The sequence below is a fragment of the Daucus carota genome, chromosome 3 (assembly GCF_001625215.2).
Source record: "Daucus carota subsp. sativus chromosome 3, DH1 v3.0, whole genome shotgun sequence".
Lineage (NCBI taxonomy): Eukaryota > Viridiplantae > Streptophyta > Magnoliopsida > Apiales > Apiaceae > Daucus > Daucus carota.
In genome coordinates, this window is record NC_030383.2 from 30,028,931 (window position 1) to 30,053,297 (window position 24,367).

The window sequence follows — 24,367 nt, forward strand, 5'->3', positions numbered from 1 at the left end:
GACCCTGTCACCAAGGTTTTTCACACTTCCAGACATGTTTCTTTCAAAGAAGATGTTTTCCCTTTTAAACAGTGCATCCCTCACTCTACTGTTCCTTTTAATCCACAGTTTTCTGTTAATGATTCTTCTGACAGTCCTCTGGATTATTTCCCTACTTCATCTGAAAATTCTTCTGAGAATTTTTCTAATTCTGAATCTTCATCATCTGAACAAGATTCACTGCCATCTTCTTCAAATCCCAATTCATCTTCTTTTAATCCTCCAGTTGCACCCTCTAGAATATCTAACAGACCTAAAATCCAACCTCAATGGATGAAAGACTATGTTGTTTCCAAGTCAACTACACCTACATCTGCAGATCTGCCTCAAGCAAATTCTGTGTTACTTCACAACTGTCCTTTAGATGCTGAAAAATATAATTTTTCTGCACAAACTCCTGCTGTTTATGCTTGTGCTGTTGATGCAAAAACTGCAATCAAAGAACCTTTTACTTACACACAAGCCCTTACTGATCAGAGATGGGTTGATGCTATGTCAAAAGAGTTGCAGGCTCTAGAGACTAATGAAACATGGACTGTGGTCTCACTTCCTCCTGGTCATAAAACTGTTGCTTGTAAATGGGTATACAGAGTGAAATATCATGCTGATGGCTCTCTGGATAAATTTAAAGCCCGTTTGGTAGCCAAGGGCTTCACTCAGATTGAAGGGCAAGATTATCATAACACCTTTGCACCAGTTGCAAAGATGCCTACTGTCAGAACATTATTGGCTTTGGCTTCTGTTAAAAACTGGGATATTCATCAATTGGATATTAATAATGCATTTCTGCATGGTGATTTACCAGAAGAGGTATACATGGATTTACCTAAAGGACACCCTTTGTATGGGACACCTGGTTTAGTCTGCAGACTTCTCAAATCCATTTATGGTCTCAAACAAGCCTCAAGGCAATGGTTTGAGAAATTGGTTTCTGTTTTACTGGATTTTGGTTTTCAGCAGACCATTGCTGATTATTCCCTCTTCATCTTGTCTAAAGGTGCTTCTTTTACTATTGCTTTGGTATATGTGGATGATATCCTTTTAACAGGCAATGATACAGATGTAATTCTTGAGTTTAAAAAGGTTCTGCATTCAGCTTTCACTATTAAAGATCTTGGCCTAGCCAAATACTATTTAGGCTTGGAAATACATAGGATTCCTGAAGGAATTTTTCTACACCAGCACAAGTTTGTTCATGATCTACTTGTTGAAGCTGGTCTCCTTGATTGCAAACCACTTTCTCTTCCTGTTGATATTAATATCAAGCTTTCTGACAAGGAAGGGACACTGCTTGAGAATCCAACTTTATATAGAAAATTTGTTGGAAAACTTCTTTACTTAACTGTTTCTAGACCAGACATTGCTTATGTGGTACATGTTCTAAGTCAGTTTGTCCATGCTCCTAGAGTTCCTCATTTGTCTGCAGTACAAAGGGTGCTCAGATACCTTAAAGGAACATCTTATCAGGGTATATTTTATCCTGCAAATTCTTCTCTCCAATTGGAAGCCTTCTGTGATAGTGATTGGGGATCTTGTATGGATACCTCCAGAAGTACTACTGGCATGTGCTTGTTGCTTGGTTCTTCTCTCATCAACTGGTTTTCTAGAAAACAGTCTGTAGTTTCTAAATCTACAGCAGAAGCTGAATTAAGGGCACTTGCAGACACTGCTTGTGAGCTCTCTTGGATGACACTGTTATTGTCAGAACTTCAGGTTCCTCAAACTCCTCCTATCACCATCCATTGTGACAATCAAGCAGCACTTGATATTGCTGCTGATCCTGTCTTCCACACCAAGACAAAACACTTTGCGATTGATTGTCATTTTGTCAGGGAACAAGTGCAGTCTCACAAGATCAATCCAATTTATGTTCCCAGTGCCTCTCAGTTAGCAGACATTCTTACTAAAGGCCTTTCTCGACCTGCTCATTGGCGTCTCCTTTCCAGATTGAATGTTAAGCAAGCACATTCATTCTGAAGGGGGGGAATATTGCAGTATAAGCATTGATATGCAGTCTTGCTTATCTGTGATAAAGATTAGTTTGTTGTGATAAGTACATTAGTCTATAACTGAATTCTGTTGTAAACAGTAGTATAAATTCACTACTCGTGCTCTATGTGTAATCACTTTTCTTTATGCAAAATACATTTTATTATCATAACACCTTTGCACCAGTTGCAAAGATGCCTACTGTCAGAACATTATTGGCTTTGGCTTCTGTTAAAAACTGGGATATTCATCAATTGGATATTAATAATGCATTTCTGCATGGTGATTTACCAGAAGAGGTATACATGGATTTACCTAAAGGACACCCTTTGTATGGGACACCTGGTTTAGTCTGCAGACTTCTCAAATCCATTTATGGTCTCAAACAAGCCTCAAGGCAATGGTTTGAGAAATTGGTTTCTGTTTTACTGGATTTTGGTTTTCAGCAGACCATTGCTGATTATTCCCTCTTCATCTTGTCTAAAGGTGCTTCTTTTACTATTGCTTTGGTATATGTGGATGATATCCTTTTAACAGGCAATGATACAGATGTAATTCTTGAGTTTAAAAAGGTTCTGCATTCAGCTTTCACTATTAAAGATCTTGGCCTAGCCAAATACTATTTAGGCTTGGAAATACATAGGATTCCTGAAGGAATTTTTCTACACCAGCACAAGTTTGTTCATGATCTACTTGTTGAAGCTGGTCTCCTTGATTGCAAACCACTTTCTCTTCCTGTTGATATTAATATCAAGCTTTCTGACAAGGAAGGGACACTGCTTGAGAATCCAACTTTATATAGAAAATTTGTTGGAAAACTTCTTTACTTAACTGTTTCTAGACCAGACATTGCTTATGTGGTACATGTTCTAAGTCAGTTTGTCCATGCTCCTAGAGTTCCTCATTTGTCTGCAGTACAAAGGGTGCTCAGATACCTTAAAGGAACATCTTATCAGGGTATATTTTATCCTGCAAATTCTTCTCTCCAATTGGAAGCCTTCTGTGATAGTGATTGGGGATCTTGTATGGATACCTCCAGAAGTACTACTGGCATGTGCTTGTTGCTTGGTTCTTCTCTCATCAACTGGTTTTCTAGAAAACAGTCTGTAGTTTCTAAATCTACAGCAGAAGCTGAATTAAGGGCACTTGCAGACACTGCTTGTGAGCTCTCTTGGATGACACTGTTATTGTCAGAACTTCAGGTTCCTCAAACTCCTCCTATCACCATCCATTGTGACAATCAAGCAGCACTTGATATTGCTGCTGATCCTGTCTTCCACACCAAGACAAAACACTTTGCGATTGATTGTCATTTTGTCAGGGAACAAGTGCAGTCTCACAAGATCAATCCAATTTATGTTCCCAGTGCCTCTCAGTTAGCAGACATTCTTACTAAAGGCCTTTCTCGACCTGCTCATTGGCGTCTCCTTTCCAGATTGAATGTTAAGCAAGCACATTCATTCTGAAGGGGGGGAATATTGCAGTATAAGCATTGATATGCAGTCTTGCTTATCTGTGATAAAGATTAGTTTGTTGTGATAAGTACATTAGTCTATAACTGAATTCTGTTGTAAACAGTAGTATAAATTCACTACTCGTGCTCTATGTGTAATCACTTTTCTTTATGCAAAATACATTTTATTTCCAGTTGCTTAGTTACAGAATGAATACATAGCTTTACATTTCTTCAGTTCACCATTTGTATGAATGTTAAGATGGTATCAGAGCTTGCAGGATAAAATATACCCTGATAAGATGTTCCTTTAAGGTATCTGAGCACCCTTTGTACTGCAGACAAATGAGGAACTCTAGGAGCATGGACAAACTGACTTAGAACATGTACCACATAAGCAATGTCTGGTCTAGAAACAGTTAAGTAAAGAAGTTTTCCAACAAATTTTCTATATAAAGTTGGATTCTCAAGCAGTGTCCTTTCCTTGTCAGAAAGCTTGATATTAATATCAACAGGAAGAGAAAGTGGTTTGCAATCAAGGAGACCAGCTTCAACAAGTAGATCATGAACAAACTTGTGCTGGTGTAGAAAAATTCCTTCAGGAATCCTATGTATTTCCAAGCCTAAATAGTATTTGGCTAGGCCAAGATCTTTAATAGTGAAAGCTGAATGCAGAACCTTTTTAAACTCAAGAATTACATCTGTATCATTGCCTGTTAAAAGGATATCATCCACATATACCAAAGCAATAGTAAAAGAAGCACCTTTAGACAAGATGAAGAGGGAATAATCAGCAATGGTCTGCTGAAAACCAAAATCCAGTAAAACAGAAACCAATTTCTCAAACCATTGCCTTGAGGCTTGTTTGAGACCATAAATGGATTTGAGAAGTCTGCAGACTAAACCAGGTGTCCCATACAAAGGGTGTCCTTTAGGTAAATCCATGTATACCTCTTCTGGTAAATCACCATGCAGAAATGCATTATTAATATCCAATTGATGAATATCCCAGTTTTTAACAGAAGCCAAAGCCAATAATGTTCTGACAGTAGGCATCTTTGCAACTGGTGCAAAGGTGTTATGATAATCTTGCCCTTCAATCTGAGTGAAGCCCTTGGCTACCAAACGGGCTTTAAATTTATCCAGAGAGCCATCAGCATGATATTTCACTCTGTATACCCATTTACAAGCAACAGTTTTATGACCAGGAGGAAGTGAGACCACAGTCCATGTTTCATTAGTCTCTAGAGCCTGCAACTCTTTTGACATAGCATCAACCCATCTCTGATCAGTAAGGGCTTGTGTGTAAGTAAAAGGTTCTTTGATTGCAGTTTTTGCATCAACAGCACAAGCATAAACAGCAGGAGTTTGTGCAGAAAAATTATATTTTTCAGCATCTAAAGGACAGTTGTGAAGTAACACAGAATTTGCTTGAGGCAGATCTGCAGATGTAGGTGTAGTTGACTTGGAAACAACATAGTCTTTCATCCATTGAGGTTGGATTTTAGGTCTGTTAGATATTCTAGAGGGTGCAACTGGAGGATTAAAAGAAGATGAATTGGGATTTGAAGAAGATGGCAGTGAATCTTGTTCAGATGATGAAGATTCAGAATTAGAAAAATTCTCAGAAGAATTTTCAGATGAAGTAGGGAAATAATCCAGAGGACTGTCAGAAGAATCATTAACAGAAAACTGTGGATTAAAAGGAACAGTAGAGTGAGGGATGCACTGTTTAAAAGGGAAAACATCTTCTTTGAAAGAAACATGTCTGGAAGTGTGAAAAACCTTGGTGACAGGGTCATACAACTTGTATCCTTTTGTATTCATTGGATAACCAACAAAAACTGTTTCAAGAGCTCTTGGAGCTAATTTATCACCAGAATGAATTGTCATGAAAGCTTGACACCCAAAAATTTTAAGATTCTCATATGAAGGTGGAGACTTAAACAACCTTTCATAAGGAGTCTGAAAATTCAAAACAGAATGAGGAATTCTGTTGATAAGATAAGTGGAGGTAAGTAGACATTCACCCCAAAGTTCAGTGGGCAAATTTGACTGGAACTTTAATGCCCTTGTCATTTCCAACAGATTTCTGTGTTTCCTTTCAACTCTCCCATTTTGTTGGGGAGTATAAGGACATGTACTTTGGTGGATAGTACCATGAAGTTTAAAAAACTCCATTAAATCATTGTTAAAGAACTCACCACCATTGTCAGTTCTTATACATTTAACATGAGTACCAAATTGCTTGAAAACATATTGGAAGAAATCTTTAACAGATTGAATTGCATGATGTTTAGTTGGAATGAAAATAGTCCAAATAGCTCTGGAAAAATCATCAACAATTGTAATGAAATATTTGCAACCTTCACATGTGGGAATCCTATAAGGACCCCAGATATCACAATGTATGAGATCAAAAGGTTTGACAGCTTGACTATTACTCAAAGAAAAAGGCAGTTTACACTGTTTGGCCAGAGGGCAAATATTACAATTTTCAGCATGTGAATTTTTAAGATTCAGTGCTGGAATCTTAAGCAAAACTTGTGAAGGAATATGTCCCAATCTTTTATGCCAGATGGACTGAGAAGAATGAGAAGTGACTTGACAGACAGAAATTTCAGCTGAAGCAGATGGAAGTGTGTTGTCAAGTTGATATAGACCACCTGAAATATTACCAAGAACCAATGCCTTCTTCTTGGCTTGGTCCTGCATATAACAGGTAGTAGGTGTAAAGAAAACTTGTGAATGCATTTGAGAAGATAACTTGCTAATGGATAACAAGTTAAAAGAGAAAGAAGGGATAAAGAGAACATCAGAAAGAATGATGTTTATAGGATGCAAAGTAACAGAACCAGTGTGAGTAACTGAAATTGTTTGACCATTTGGAAAGTTGACAGACAATGATGGATTTAGAACAGTTAAATCATGCATGAAATCAATGTTACAGCACATATGATTTGTAGCTCCTGTATCCAAGATCCAAACATGTTGTGGTATGTTAATAGTGGCAGTTTGCAGGGCAAAAGTTGTACCTGCTATGTGTGAGTCTGGTGAACTTTTGTCCTTAGACATATACTGCATCAAATTGTTGAGTTGAGTCTGTAGAGCTTCCAGTTGTGTTTGCATCTGAGTCTGAGAGGTGTTGTCTGTTACTTGCATAGCTTGTGGCTGCTGAAATTTATTGTTGGTATAAGTCCTTCGTTTGCCTTTGTTGTTTGGATGCATGGGATGCTCCAAAGGATAACCAACAAGTTTATAACACTTTTCTTTAGTGTGTCCTTTAATGTGGCAATGTGAGCATTCAACAATATTCCCAGATGTTTTGTCACTAGACAAATCGAAAGAAATCGAGAGAGAGAGAGAGATCAAGAGAGATCGAGAGATTACTCGAGAGAGATCACGAACGAAGCATAGTTGAAGCTTGAATTCATCATTTGCAGAATCATGGAGGTGAAAATGCGGAATTGATTTGCTCTGATACCATCTTAACATTCATACAAATGGTGAACTGAAGAAATGTAAAGCTATGTATTCATTCTGTAACTAAGCAACTGGAAATAAAATGTATTTTGCATAAAGAAAAGTGATTACACATAGAGCACGAGTAGTGAATTTATACTACTGTTTACAACAGAATTCAGTTATAGACTAATGTACTTATCACAACAAACTAATCTTTATCACAGATAAGCAAGACTGCATATCAATGCTTATACTGCAATAATGAATACTATTGGTATTACCTGTCAAGGTTTCCAACTGAGGAGATGCATCCAACATCATACGACTGAACATTGCAGTTGAACCATTATTCATAAAAGGCTGGTATTTGACAATCTGCCCATCAGCAGGAGTGACTGGATGATCATCTGGAACAACATCTGGTTTAAGTCTTCTTTTTTTCTTGCCTTCAGTTATGAGCCTGCTGCTCTCATTTTGTTGCTGTACAAACTGTGCCAAAAATCCAGGGCTGTTCACAGCCTTTGACAGGAATGACATCATTTGTTGTTGCCTTTGTTCCATTCCATGAAGGCGTTGTACCATTGTTTGTAGATGTGTATCAGTTGTCTGCTGCTGCTGCCTCGACCTGACAAGCTCCTGCATAAGCACATTCTTGTCCCTCTTCAGCCTCTCAACCTCTTCCTCAAGGCCAAATTTACCAACTTCAACACACGCCCCAACTGTTGAGCTCTGTCCATGTGGCTGCTGAGGCTGTTTATTTTGAGCATGAGCCGGTTTACGACGTACAATGCTTTTTAGCAAATGCCTTTGGCCTCTTAAGAAACCCTCATTTGCGAACTCCCATCGGTCAGGATCAACCTTCCTGAACCCCTGGTTATTCACATAACCGCAACATAAGTTAGATATGATAATGTGTAAATAAATCGAATTTAAGAAATGTTCAATATAATCTAGTTACACTATATATTAAACAGGTATTTTCTTATGTTCTATCTGGTATTAAGTGAAAGCAATTAAGCTGCACAATGAAGTAAAACATGATAAAAACTTAACCTAAGGCTTTTGTTACAACATACAACCAGAGTTTGAATTTAGTAGCAAGACGAGAGTGCAGGACAAACCTCTTGATGACTATATATACATATATAATGTATTATATTATCTAATAAATTTATCACAAATTATTTCAATGCTAAATGAAGTATACAAGTGATATTCAAAATTAAATATATTTCTAAAGTAAAAATTTTCCGTGGAATTTTCTCTTCCTCTATTACCAGTTAATTAAAATTCAACTAATAAATATTTAATTAAATATGACGTATAACTAATATGGGAAGAAAAAACATCAATAATAAATATAAATAATTAAATATATATTCTATCGAATAACATTTTACATCCCCGTGAGTTTTGAATTCATGCCAAAATATGATTTCAATCTCTCAATCGCAAGTAATCAATTTATATATGTTAGAGGTAATTAGAGGTCGAAGGTCAGACTTATTTCGAGTTTCAAGTTTGTGGCCAGACTTTCAGATTTCTAATTTAATGGCCAGACTGCGGTTTCGCGTTTCAAAACAATGGCTACCATTAATATCGACAATATGACAATATCGACATCAAATCTACATTACATGATTCAAAATAATCTGTGAAAGCCTGGCCACAAAATTGAAACTCAAAACTTAAGTCTGGCTATTAAATTGAAAATCTCGAAGTCTGTCCGTATTTTTAAAAGGAACTGAAGTTTGACCATTAAATTGGAAATATGAAAGTCTGGCCCTCAAATTGAAACTCGGTATAAAGTCTGCCCATCAACATGTAATTTACTCTATCTGATATTTACACGCCCACTCCTTCTAATTGTTTAAGCTTATTTTTTATGAATGTATCATTCAATTATTTATATTTCCAAACTTTCCACATGTAATAAGTTTTAGTATTATAAAAATTCACCCACTCTTTAAAATTTATCAATTAAATATCGATAGACCTCAACACTTCATTCACTTTTTTTTGTAAGTGTTTCTTCTTCTCTGCGCTCAACTCAGTTATAAATAAATGGGAGAAACATATAGAGTATTTATTCGCAGATTTGCTCCTTTCCTTTTATTTAGATTTGTAAACACAATCTGTAACAATAATTATAGGTTTTCCATTTGTGTTAAATTAACCTATTCCCCGTTTAAACTAGTTTATTTGCATAATTATGTAAGAAAAAATAATTCATAAATTTTTAATATACAACTTCGTCACATACAATAAAACTTACTCATAAATAAGAAATGAGGAGAGTTTTTCAGGTAAAAACTCATTATTAAACAGGAAAGTAATCTTTCAGTTTTATTTCTTTTGTCAGGAGTAATCGTTCAATTTGAAAATTCTAAAGAATCCAAAATTATCTCAAGCAACGTGAAACTATATATGACGTATTTTAATTTGTGGATGTGTCTGTATATGATCCATTATATAATATATTATATAGGTGATACTATTATCATTTGGAAAAAGTATTATGACACCTACCATCTTCCGTTTTAGAAAAAATGCTATGTTTACCCTTAAAACATTGCCAAGATAACCAGATTTTAATTCAAATTGACAAAAATAATCATTCTGAAAATGGCAGTCAAATGTATCTGTGTTGGTCCACCCTAAATGTAGATCTCAAAACCAAAATTAATTTCAGAGTATACAGACGTTTTTAAGAAAAGATTCCAAACAAGGATGAGGTGCACATCAGATATCCATTGGTAGTGCACCAGCTGGTGTGGAGTCCTCAGGATCCATCGATTTTAGTATCTCAGCGACCGAAGAGCTGCCCCAGATTAAATTTGATCCAGGGGAGAAACTGTCAATACCAGGTGTATAGATAGGGTTCACAGCCTTTAGGAAGGACATCATTTCTTGGTGTCTTTGCTCCTTTCCATCAAGGCGTTGTATTATTGATTCTAATTGTGTATCAGTTGTCTAAGCCTTCTTGTTCAACTCGGCGACCTCCTGCTTGAGCACATTATTAATGTCTCGGCGACCTCCAGCTTGAGCACATAATTATTAATGTCTGTCTTGCTCTCAATCGCAAGTAATCAATTTATATATGTTAGATTAAATTGCAGGTCGCTCGCCAGACTTTATACCGAGTTTCAAGTTTGTGGCCAGACTTTCAGATTTCCAATTTAATGGCCGCACTTCAATTTCGCGTTTCAAAACGATGGCTTCCTTAATATTGACAATATCGAAATCAAATCTACATTACAAAAATTAAAATAATCTGAAAGTCTGGCCACAAAATTGAAACTCAGAACTTAAGTCTGGCCATTATATTGGAAGTCTGGAAGTCGGTCCTTATTTTTTAAACACGAAACTGAAGTTTGACCATTAAATTGAAAATCAGAATGTCTGGCCATGAAATTGAAACTCATTATAAAGTCCGGCCATCAACATGTAAAATAATCTATATATTATTTACTCGCCCACTCCTACTAATTGTTTAAGTTTTTTTAATGAATGTATCATTCAATTATTTATATTTCGAAACTTTTCAACATGTGATAAATTTTAATAATATAAAAATTCTCACTCACTCTTTAAAATTTATCAACTAAATATCGATAGACCTTATCACTTTATTCACTTTTTCTTTTCTTTTTACTATTTTATACGTGTTTCTTCATCTCTGTGCTCAACTCAGTTATAAACAAATGGGAAAAACATATAGAGTATTTATTCGTAGATGTACTCCTTTCCTTTTATTTAGATTTGTAAACACAATATGTAATAATAATTATAGGTTCTCCATCTGTGTTAGATTAACCTATTTCTTGTTTAAACTAGTTTATTTGCATAATTATGTAAGAAAAAATAATTCATAAATTTTTAGTATACAACGTCACGTACAATAAAACTTACTATTATATAAGAAATGAGGAGAGTTTCAGGTAAAAACTCATTATTAAACATGAAAGTAATCGTTCAGTTTGAGAATGCTAGAGAATCTAAAATTATCCCAATTAACGACGTGAAACTATATAAAACGTATTTTAATTTGTGGACGTGTATGTATACGATCCATCATATAATATATTATATAGGTGATACTATTATCATTTGGAAAAAGTATTATGACAACTACCATTTTCTGTTTTAAAAAACACTTAGATTAGATAATTAGAATGACTATGCTAACATGCTATGTTTGCTTTAAAAGAATGTCAACATAACCAGATTTTGATTCAAATTGACAAAAATAATCATTCTTAAAAGGACATTCGAATGTATCTGTGATAGTCCACCCTAAATGTGGATCTTAGAACCAAAATTAATTTCATAGTACAGATGTTTTAAAGAAAAGGTTCCAAACAAAGATGAGGTGCACATCAGATATCTATTGGTACTGCAGCTTCTGGGGTGGAGTCCTCAGGATCCATCGATTTTATCCTCTCATCGAAGAGCTGCCCCAGATTAAATCTGAACCAGGGGAGAAATGTTGGAAACGTGAATGGACTTTGTATACTAAAATTTCAATAATATTACAAACACTGCAATACTAATTTCACCGAATAAAATACAACTTGTAAATATTTTACACACTGCAGGCTACTGCCCTTTTCTCATACAAGACGCAGAGCTTCGGCTCTTTTACTTCTCTCAATTTTTTTTCTTCACTCGGTGTATAAAGCTACAGCTTGTTTTTTTGTAACAACTTGAACACAAGGCTACTGCCTTCTTTTCTTTCTAACTAACGAGCTACAGCTCCTTACTTTTCTCTCTCAGACTATTCTCTTTTTTCACTTCTGTGTGTATTACAATCTTGCTGGGTGTCCTATTTATAGGCTATATTGTACGTGTCGTTGCTTATCTCAATTTGCTAGCTGCTGCTCTTAATACATACGCGTATAGCCACCTTAATTTTAGGCTTTGAACAAAGACCAGAGAGAGCTGCTGCATCTCACAGTAATTTATTACACACGCTTTTACCACGTACCTCGCATGCTGATAGCCTACCATATATCCTGGATGCAACAGATGACCAGTTGCCATTCTTGACTTCCACAAGCTGCTTCAATTACTTCTCCTTCATTCTTATATATCTGTATATATATATTATGGTTTAATTTTCCCATGCACGTACATCTGTTGTTTTAATCCTGCTAGCTGTATTTTACTAGATTGCTGCTTGCTTCCATTTATATCCCAGAAGACCTGGAATCCATTCTGCTGCATTTACCTCTGCTGCATGCTTATTTCAAACCAATTTGTTATAATTAATATATTGCTAGCAGGAGAGTTTGAAATTCTAACACTCCCCCTCAAACTCGACTTTGCATTCCGAGCTTTTCTTTCATTTTCTGAAACACTTCCGGCTTCAATGACTTCGTGAAAATATCCGCTAGATTTTCTTCCGTCCTGCAGTGTACCAACTCCACAATTTTATCATTCACTTGTTCTCGAAGAAAATGATATTTAATATTGATGTGCTTGCTGCGACTGTGTGACACCGGATTTTTCGCAAGTGAAATTGAGGATTTGTTATCCACGTAAATTGTAACCGGTTCTTCCTTGACAAGATTTAACTCGCCCAAAATATAGCTTAACCAAATAGCTTGACATGCTGCTCCTGCTGCTGCAATGTATTCTGCCTCACATGTTGAGAGAGCGACTGTCTGTTGCTTCTTTGATGACCACGAAAATATCGCCGAGCCAATATGAAAAGCATATCCCGAAGTGCTTTTCCCGTCATCCAAATCACCACCGTAATCACTATCTGAATAGCCAACTAATTTTGAATCTTGAGAATGAGTGTAAAACAGACCATGATTAAGTGTACCTTTAATATATCTCAAAATTCTTTTAGCTGCCATGAAATGATCTTGCTTCGGCTTCTCCATGTACCTACTAACCAATCCAACCGCATACATGATATCCGGACGAGTAAAAGTTAGGTATCTCAGACTTCCAACCAAACTTTTGAACAATGTCGGATTTACCGACTCCCTTGTTGAATCAACTCGGAGCTTTATGCTTGCTTCTGCTGGCGTGCTCACTGGCTTGCATTCCTCCATTCTAAACTTCTTTAAAATCTGCTCGGCATATTTTTTCTGAGACATAAAAATCCCATCTTTGCTTTGCTTCACCTCGACCCCAAGAAAGTATGACATTTGACCAATATCTGTCATCTCAAATTCATTAGTCATAACTTTCTTAAAATCATCAAACATACCAGGATTGTTTCCGGTAAATATCATGTCGTCCACGTATAAGCAAACGATCATTATATCTCCCCCTGAATTTGTTTTCGTGTAGAGTGCATGCTCGTATGGACTTTTCACAAAACCATTCTTTTGAAAATATTCATCAACCCTTGTGTTCCACGCTCTCGGTGCCTGTTTTAGGCCGTACAATGCTTTCTTTAGCCGGTAGACTTTATCTTCCTGGCCTTTCTGCACATATCCTGGTGGTTGCTCGATGTAAACTTCTTCTTCGAGATAACCATTTAGAAATGCCGACTTCACATCCATTTGAAAAATCTTCCATTGATTCTGAGCGGCAATTGCTGTGAGAAGTCTGATGGTGTCAACTCGTGCAACTGGAGCAAACACCTCATCATAGTCAATGCCATATCGCTGCTTGTAGCCTTTAGCCACCAACCTTGCTTTGTATTTCTCCACTTCACCATCCTGATTTGTCTTTGTCTTATAGACCCATTTGACACCAATTGCTTTGTGTCCTTTTGGAAGATCCGTGAGCTCCCAAGTATCATTCTTTTTAATTGCACCAATTTCTTCATTCATGGCTTTGTTCCATTTGCTTTCTTCAGAAGCTTCCTCAAATGTAACTGGATCACATTCAGCCATTAAACAAAATAATGAATAATCAAAGGTTGTTTGTACCGGACTTGTAGCTTCATAAATATTATCCAGACTCCGCATTTTTCTTGGTGCTCCCCCTGAACTTCTGCTTCCACTTGAATCCGATGGTGTTGATGCGGGAGTTTGTTGATTCGGACTTTGTGGAGGAGTTTGATTATCATCCTCGTCACCTTCTATGTTGGGGTCATCATTGTCATCATCATCATCATTGAAAAATAACCCAGCAACTTTTCTTTCCTCCTCGCTCCATCTCCAGTAATCTGATTCATCGAACTCAACATCTCGAGAAATGATTAATTTTTTCGTCAGGGGATTATAGAGTCTGTACGCCTTGCTCCTCTTGTCATATCCGGTAAAGATGCACTTCTCACCTTTATCATCCAACTTCTTTCTTTTCTGATCAGGGACATGGGCATATGCAATACACCCGAAAATTCTGAGATGCCCCACTGATGGTTTGCTACCACTCCATGCTTCATTTGGAGTTTTATTTCTGACACTTTTTGTTGGACAGCGATTCAACAAATAAACTGCACATAAAACGGCTTCGGCCCAAAAAGTTCTCGGCAAGTGCTTTGCTTTCACCATGCTCCTTGCCATGTCAAGAATAGTGCGATTCTTTCTTTCTGCAACGCCATTTTGTTGAGGAGTATAGGCCGCTGTCAACTGATGATTGATTCCATGTGCTCTGCAAAAACTTCTGAACAGATTAGAAGTATACTCGCCTCCTCTGTCTGATCTGAGTACCTTCAAATAATGACCACTTTGCTTTTCTGCCAGTGCTTTGAACTCCTTGAATTTATCAAGAGCCTCCGACTTTTCTTTGATGATATACACCCAACTTTTTCTGCTAAAATCATCAATAAATGTTAGGTAATATTTATTACCTCCAAGTGATGAGATATCAAATGGACCAGCAATATCTGTGTGAACTATCTCCAATGGCCTTCTAGCTCTCCATGATTTTCCAACAGGAAAACTTTGTCGATGTTGCTTCCCCTTTACACACGCTTCACACAAATTTTCTGGTTCGTTGATTTCTGGCAAGCCGTTCACCATCTTTGTCTTTGACAATAGTTTCAAGCCAGAAAATCCAAGATGACCATATCTCAAGTGCCACAACCACGAGTCATTTTTAATGACCGACTTTAAGCACTTTTGCACCTTCGTTTGCATATCAAGCGTAAACAAACGATTCCTTGACATCTCCACATTTGCAATCAATTCCCGAGCTTGATTTCTGATAATTAGGGAATTGTCCTGCATCTGTATATTATATCCTTTCTCCACAAGTTGGCCAAGACTGATAATATTATTTTTCAAAGCAGGAATATAATAAACATCATTTATATATTTCTTTTCACCTTTCTTTGACATGATTGTGACGGTGCCTTTTCCCTTGACCGGAATTTTTGACGAGTCACCAAAAGTAACTTCTCCGCTGATGGTGTCGTCTATCTCCGTGAATAACTCCTTGTGACCAGTCATGTGATTACTGGCCCCTGAGTCAAGATACCAAACATTCTTCTTGCTTTCCTCGTCTCCTTTGTAAGTGAGGAACATAGCAGTGCCAACATCTTTGTCTTCTTTTGCTACTGCAAAATGACTTCTTTCTTCCACCTTTGGTGCTCTACACTCATAACTGAAATGACCATATTTATTACAGTTATAACATTGATATTGAGACTTATCACCTCGTTGTTGATATCCGCCTCGTCCTCGGCCTCTAAAATTTTGACCACGACCAGATGGCTGATAGCCTTCAGAATTCTGGCCTCTATTGAAGGATTGTCTTCCTCGTCCTCGTCCACCACGGTAGCCACCTCTAAAGCCACCTCTGCCACGTGCAAAATTGCTACTGCGAGAACTGTCACCAATGGACACCTTACTTTGCAACGCCTTTTCCAAATGGCTTGCATCATCATACTGGTTCATTCGCTGCTCGTGGGCTTGAAGAGAACCTACGAGCTCATCAATAGAAATTGTGGACAAGTCTTTTGACTCCTCGATGGATGTCACAACATAATCAAATTTTCTTGTTAATGAACGGAGCAACTTTTCCATGACCCGAACATCATCGAGACTTTCTCCATTTCTTTTCATCTCATTTGTCACCGTTTTCAAACGCGTAACAAATTCACCAATATTTTCGGAACTCTTCATCTTCAAATTTTCGAACTCCCCACGTAGAATTTGGAGCCGAACCTTTTTGACTTTCTCGACACCCTGGAATGATTTCTGCAGAATCTCCCACGCGTCTTTCGCCGTTTTTGCATTTGAAATTTTTTCAAAGGTTGATTCATCAACTCCTTGAATAATTGTATATAACGCCCTTTGGTCTTTTTTCTTGGATTCTTTTAACACCGTTTTCTCCGCATCAGAAAGAACAGCTTCATCCTCGGGCTTGTCATACCCACTTTCGACAATATCCCAATTATCGTATGAACCGAGTAATACCTTCATTTGGATACTCCAGTTCCCGTAATTTGTTGCCGTCAACATCGGGATTTGTGGTTGCGCCATCATATTTGTCATTGTTTCTTCTCCGAAATAACCTAGCTCTGATGCCACTTGTTGGAAACGTGAATGGACTTTGTATACTAAAATTTCAATAATATTACAAACACTGCAATACTAATTTCACCGAATAAAATACAACTTGTAAATATTTTACACACTGCAGGCTACTGCCCTTTTCTCATACAAGACGCAGAGCTTCGGCTCTTTTACTTCTCTCAATTTTTTTTCTTCACTCGGTGTATAAAGCTACAGCTTGTTTTTTTGTAACAAGTTGAACACAAGGCTACTGCCTTCTTTTCTTTCTAACTAACGAGCTACAGCTCCTTACTTTTCTCTCTCAGACTATTCTCTTTTTTCACTTCTGTGTGTATTACAATCTTGCTGGGTGTCCTATTTATAGGCTATATTGTACGTGTCGTTGCTTATCTCAATTTGCTAGCTGCTGCTCTTAATACATACGCGTATAGCCACCTTAATTTTAGGCTTTGAACAAAGACCAGAGAGAGCTGCTGCATCTCACAGTAATTTATTACACACGCTTTTACCACCTCGCATGCTGATAGCCTACCATATATCCTGGATGCAACAGATGACCAGTTGCCATTCTTGACTTCCACAAGCCGCTTCAATTACTTCTCCTTCATTCTTATATATCTGTATATATATATTATGGTTTAATTTTCCCATGCACGTACATCTGTTGTTTTAATCCTGCTAGCTGTATTTTACTAGATTGCTGCTTGCTTCCATTTATATCCCAGAAGACCTGGAATCCATTCTGCTGCATTTACCTCTGCTGCATGCTTATTTCAAACCAATTTGTTATAATTAATATATTGCTAGCAGGAGAGTTTGAAATTCTAACAAGAAACTGTCAATACCAGGTTCATAGTCAGGGTTCACAGCCTTTAGGAAGGACATAATTCCTTGGTCTCTTTGCTCCATTCCAGTAAGGCGTTGTGTTATAGATTCCAACTGTGTAACAGTTGTATGCGCCTTCTTGTTCAACACAACAACCTCCTGCTTGAGGACATTATTAAAGTCTCTATCGAGACCTTCAATATCTTCCTCCACGACAGGTTTACCACCTTCAGCAGATGTCTCAACTGTTGAGCTCTCTTTATGTGCATGATGTGGCTGTTGGTTTCGCCTATGATTAGATTCACGACGTTCAATGCTACTGAGCAAATGCCATTGGCCTTTTACGAAACCCTCGTTTGTGAACTCCAACAAGTGAGGATCAGCCCTCTTAAATCCCTGCAGGTTGTTCAAATAACACGAAATAGATTAGAAATACTAAGGTGAAAACTGATCATATTTGATTAGTAGCAAATATCAACATCATTTAACTACACAATATGTAAGACATGCATTTATTTTTGTGGATCACGCCTTATTCTCGAGTGAAAAGCCATTTCGCAGCACAGGGATGTAAAAGATTATAGACGAAACTGTTGATGAGATAATCTAGCAAATAAGAAACAGGGACTAAATTCAAGTTCTTGGTTGCTACTTTTACACTCAGAATCACACGGAGTTGTGCCGAATTTTGTTAACTTTGTTGATAGGACATCTTTGAGAAACAATATATATATGAACAAAACAATAACAAAGATAACTTGCTTGAATAAATGCTTGAAAATTCACTAGGGCATAAACGAGCCCAGTCGAGTCAATTTTAGGCTCGAATTTGACTAAATAACTTGGACTCGAGTTCGATTGAGCCATAATTTTATGCTTGCAACAACAATGCCAACCAAACATGATCTAAAATGATCTATGGCTAATTTTGGTGTATAATGTTGAAAAATGCTTATGGTTTGAACAAGCCCCTACATTTCTCTCAATAATTGATGAAATCTCTCTTTTTAGGTAATGTACCAGTTTATGTCACACTTTTGGATAATCCCTTGATCTATTTATTTGATTTTCTCTACTGAACTAAATAGAATATTGAATAAATATAAACTAAAAATTTGAATTTTTATTTTCCTTCTGATAAGAAGCTAGGCATAGGTGCGTGTGATGCATATTTTGGACACAATAAAAACAAGACTCAAGTCAAAAGAAAAAATAAATTAAAGACTATAGTTAAAACAACAAGGTAGCTATTAGCTGCAACAAATGGAATTATGTGAATACTGAAATTGGCAAATATTTTTTGTATCAAAATTAACTCTATATATAGCACATATTGGAGAGGCAAATACATATAAAAGTATTATAACATTTTAAGTATTATTCAAATAAGTCTTAGCTTAAGAAATATTCTATTATATAAGAAAATTGCATTTTTCGGGTTATTAATTAACATGACTGTATGAGGTAATTTCTAACATGTGTGGATCATTTACTTATCTATTTGTTACTACCTCTATATTTTTTATACGACCCTTTTGACTTTGGCACGGACTTTTAGGTGGGGGTGACCGGATAGTAAAAATTATTATTTTTAATTGATTTTTTTTGTGAATTAAAATTTTGATTACATATTTTTTTTCAGAAAAAGAAGATTATAAAAATAATACTTTTAACTACCCAGTCAAAGTACTAAAAAATATGTGCCAAAAAGTCAAACGTCATATATTAAAAACAAAGGGAGTGGCTTTTTCCTTTTCATTTCACACCTTTTTAAATAAAGGAAAAGGTATATGGAATTAAAATCAAAAGTATTCTTTAGATAAGATTATATATTCTTTCATTCTTGAAATCCACGTATATTTGATTCAAAAGTTTAAGTATGTATAAGAATCTTTAGATATTCAATTAAGATTTTAAATTATCCTAAAAATCTGATGATATTCAATCAGGATTTTAAATTATACTTACAAATCTAGTGGTATTCAATTAGGAGAGATTTTTAAATTTTATGCCTAAATTCTAATAATTCTACATCAACTGAATGATATTGTATTGAGAATTTGCTAGACTTCACATGAAACCAAAAGCACTAACAATCCATTAAAATTCATATATTATCATTAATCCATTAAAATCTAGATTGCATACACACTCTATATCTCAACACTTAATTAGCAAGTTCTTAGATGACATAAAATAGATAAGAAAAATATAACTAATTTAGCCCGTTTAAGGATGTAATGACAATAGTAAGAAAGAAATTAATCAAAAAGCAACCTAAATTGATATGTAGTCAAGAACATAAACAAACAACTCCAAATGTCCAAAGTTCATGTATCTTCTGTTAAATTGTTAATCAATTTTCATGAATATTATTAAAACTATTTACCCCGGTCAAAAAGATTAAACATCAAATAAATATGAAGAAAGTATTGTTTCATGAATATTATTAAAACTATTTACCCCGGTCAAAAAGATTAAGCAACCTAATATGAAGAAAATATATTATTAAAACTATTTACCCCGGAACTACAATTGAATCACCATTGTTGGACAGATCAATTTTACCTTCAGTCGCCATATGAAGAAAGTATAAGCTTTTCAAAATTTAAGGATGGTCTATTTGACTAGAATTTAAGTGAGAATTGAAATGATAGGTATTGGAGACTAGATTTTATAACCCTGAGTTTAGAGTCAAAATATATATTGTAAATGCGGAGAATGGGCTAGGAAAAGGCCCGTTTTTGCTGATGACGAGGCGAAAGCATGATTTTAAAACTTTACAAATATTATGACTCCCCACAAGATGAATCAAACTAAATTGTATGAAGGTTTTGAATATAAATATTATATATGTCTGTGTGTGTATGTTTATATATATATACATATATATATACATATATATATATATATATATATATATATATATATATATATAGAGTCCTACTCCAATAGAAAATACTTGAATAGAAACTAAATAGAAACCAATGCGATTTAATAGAATGATACTGGTTTTGGGATCGGGGATGGACCCCGAGATGGGCCTAGACAGGATCTAAGTGGGGCCTAATAGGGCCAGGTCGGGGCCTAGTGGGACCATGGTGGGTCAAGGTTTGGCTCTTTAAGACTGTCTGGAGCCTGTCCAGGGCCTGTGAGGAGCCTTGGCGAGGCCCTAGCGGGCCCGAGGTGGATTGAATAGGGGAGAGGGTGGGCCCTAGGTGGGTGATTACATATAAGAGGTGGGTGAGGTCATTTAGGTATAGTATATATATATATATATATATAGAGAGAGAGTACTACTCTAATACAAACCAAATTAGAATAAAAACTAAAAACTAGCAGCCCAGTCCAACAGATTTACAGCCCAGCCCAAAATAATTACAAACCCGCGTCCTTTCATTTTATGAAAACAAAATTAAAAAAAATACATACGATACACACGCACCCGTTACCACTCTCTCTCCACGCTCTGCACTCTCTCCACTCTCTCCACTCTCTCCACTGTTCATCACCAACGAGCTTCAGGTACTGTTTTAATGGCTGATTTCTGAAAGTTTAAGCAACATTTCGACTCTAATTCATCTTTAAACATCTTTTTTGAAGAATACAAAGGCGACATCACTAAATTTGAATCGGACATTCAAGCTCAGCGAAATCAACAGTAAATTCTTCGAAAACAGGTACGATCTTATAGTTCGTAGCAAAATCTCTACTAAAATATGTATTATACATCTCATTTAGTGAATGCATGTTTGATTTTTCGATTTTCTAGGGTTTTATAATATTTTGTACTAAATACTGACATTAAACTACTAATGTTCTTCATAACAGCTATTATTTAAGTTTATTCACTGTCAAGCTACTTAGAAATGGCTAGAACTAGAGGAGGTATGTTAATTTAGGGTTTTATGTTTTTTTCAAGCTCTCTGTAATTTTTTGTGATATTTGTATGTTGATTTGATGATTAAATACTTGTTTATAAGTTAATTTTATGTTGATATGTTGATTCTTGTTGTTAAGGTGTTTTCGTGATATTATGTTGATTTGTATGTTCTCATTCAGATTTGCTTTTAACTATTGATATGATGTTAGCATTATGATTGTACTGATCTTAGTAAAATTAGTGATGTTAGTTCGCATCTGATAACTTAACTGAGAACTAACAATTTTTGTTAGTGATGTTAGTGATAGTCTGAGCATTATGTTGATTTGATGCTAAAATTAGTGATGTTAGCATTATGATGTTAGTAAAATTAATTATAAATAGTGATGTTTAAGCTGATTTTGTGACTTGGTGATTGTAGAACGATGCAATCAGCTACTGTTTTCATAATGCTCAGACTAGATTTTAACTAGTATTACCATGAATTGTTGCTCAGACTAGACTTTAGCTATTCTACAATTTGTTGTGTTAGAATGATACAATTAGTTTACCTACATTATTTGACATGTCAACACATAGATTTTATTTAAGCTTATCGGATATTTCTATATATGTTATTATTGGAGTAATTGCAGTAATTTAAGCTAGTGTTCTCATTGGAGTAAGTTTATATATCACATAAACTTTTGGAGAATTGTCTATATAGCTCCCCTGTAGTAAATCATTGATACCACTAAAATATAGCTGTAATTCCACTAATCCAAAACTAGTGCTACTACTAAATCATACCAGGTATACCACTAAATTAAACAAGTTATATAACATAATTTAGAACCTGTATCACTAAAAATTTGATTCTACCTGCAGGTTCTACAAAATTTATCATAGAAGATCACCTAATAACAGAGTAAAATTAACATTTAAATATTAAATGCTAGATTTTACATGCATTTGGAAGTATTGCGAAAATGTAGTTCACCTAATTAGTTAACTGCTAAATCTTCTTAAATGTTAGTAAAATTAGTGATAAATTAGTGATGTTAGCATTATGATTTTAGTAAAATTAGTTATAAAATTGTTGATATGATGTTAGTGATGTTTAAGCTGATTTTCTGATTTCGTGATTTTAGAACGATGCAATCAGTTAATGTTCTCATAAAGGTCAGACTAGATTTTACCTAGTATTAACATGAATTGTTAATACTAGGTAAAATCTTACTACTGTATTTGTTAATACCTTACTACTTTAGAACATGAAGTGTATTTGTTAACATGAAGTGTTCTAAATTTTGTACTTCTGTATTTGTTAACATGAACCAAATACTAGGTAAAATCTTACTACTGTTTTTGTTAACATGAAGTGTTCTAAATTTTGTACTTCTGTATTGGGAATGTATATATGCCTTCTTGTTAGCTCTCTTAAGCTTTTGGAGAATTGTCTATATAGCTGCCCTGTAGTAAATCATTGATACCACTAAAATATAGCTGTAATTCCACTAATCCAAAACTAGTGCTACTACTAAATCATACCAGGTATATCACTAATTTAAACAAGTTATATAACATAATTTAGAACATGTATCACTAAAAATTTGATTCTACCTGCAGTTTCTACAAAAATTATCATAGAAGAGCACCTAATAATAGAGTAAAGTTAACTGCTAAATGTTAAATGGTAGATTTTACATGCATTTGGAAGTATTGTGAAAAATGCAGGTCACCTAATTCAAGTTCGTAGAAGTTCAAGAATCCGCCAACAAAGTTTTCCAAAAACAACAGATACCACTCCAATTGATTTGGTAGACTCTGACAACGAAAACGAAATGAGTACTGGTCCAACACAACAAAGCAACGATCGTGTACGAGTTTATCCACTCTCTAATAACAGAGTGAAGATAACTGCTGGAAGACCAACAAGTAGTGTATGTTTCACACTACTTACTTGTTACTTTTTCTTTTTCTTATATGTTTTAAAAGATACTTTTGCAGCCTAAAGTAACAAAATTTTATTTCAAACATTTTAAAGGGTGAATCCGAGGAAGAAGACCAAGATCAATCTCAGGATGAAGCATATCAAACTGAAGGACAAACAAACCAAGAAAATCAGTCTCAGGACGAAGAAGAAGATGAATCTGAGGAAGAACAATCTGAGGAACAAGAAAATCCAGATCAGAATGAAGAAAATGAATGTGAAGATGGAGATCAGGGTCAAGTTCACAATGCTCAACCAAAGAAGAAATTTACTAAATTCAAAAGAAATAAGGTATAATAACTAATTGTCTTTGAAGTTCATTTAAGATTCAATTGCATTATCTACTATGATAGACAATTAAAATAATTTCTTAACAGGAAATTGCATTAGAAAATGGACAAAGAAAAAGGAAGGCAGGAACACTATATCCAGGTTTCAAGTATTTGAAAAAGGATGTTCAGGTATCACATCACTAAACTTGCTCTATTATTCATAGACATCTTAAACAGTTTCAATATTATAATACACTAAACTTCATCCATTATTCACTATATTATTCACTAAACTTTATGTCAATAGGCACAGAAACAAGAAGGAGCAAAACATATTAATAAACAAAAAGATGAAGTTAAAATCAGGATTTCCCCAAGACATCTTTATGAGATGATATACTTTCTCACACCAGAGCAAAAGAAATGGGTTAGGAGAACTGGTTTTGGACTACTCTTGGATTTTCAACTAGAAATGTTGCCAGCAAAACTTGCCTACAATGTCTTACAAATCTTTGATCACAACAAAGTCTCTTTGAAGCTTAAGGATGATGATATTGAAATTCAAGAACAAGATGTGTGTGACGTGCTTGGGTTACCATATGGAGGATTGCGAATTACATTCGATTCAGATGAAAAATATTTGAACAGAACAATTAGCTGGCACGCACAATTCAACACTCACAAAGATGATGAGCAAATCACAACTCAGATGATTGTTCAAGTGATGAGAAATCAAGAAGTTAACGATAACTTCAAATTGAACTTCATTCTGGTAATGGCAAATGTTCTTATTGGAACAAGAGGGGCTTCTTATATTGACAAGCAACTGCTGAAGATAAATGATAATCTTGACAATCTGCAGAAGTACAATTGGTCAGAATATCTTATCAGTTATCTTGTAGTAGCTACTGAAAGTTGGAACAACACAACAACAACTTTTTTTAGGGGATCTCTCATTTTCCTAACTGTAAGATATCATTTTCCTAACTGTAAGATATCATTTTATTTGTGATATCTTTAATTTGTGTTTAATATATTTCT

At 35.3% G+C, this 24,367-nt stretch overlaps 1 protein-coding gene across 1 annotated transcript; it reads left to right on the forward strand.

Annotated features, from left to right (window-relative positions):
- Nucleotides 1-2,222: 2,222 nt before the first annotated feature.
- LOC135151468 (uncharacterized mitochondrial protein AtMg00810-like) lies at nt 2,223-3,494 on the forward strand. Its single transcript, XM_064089922.1, has one exon. It carries the CDS (start codon nt 2,223-2,225, stop codon nt 3,492-3,494), a length of 1,272 nt encoding a protein of 423 aa, XP_063945992.1.
- The last annotated feature ends 20,873 nt before the right edge of the window (nt 3,495-24,367 follow it).

Excerpts from the sequence above, each read along its gene's own strand:
- LOC135151468 (XM_064089922.1), top strand. The coding sequence starts at position 2,223 with ATGCCTACTGTCAGAACATTATTGGCTTTGGCTTCTGTTAAAAACTGG.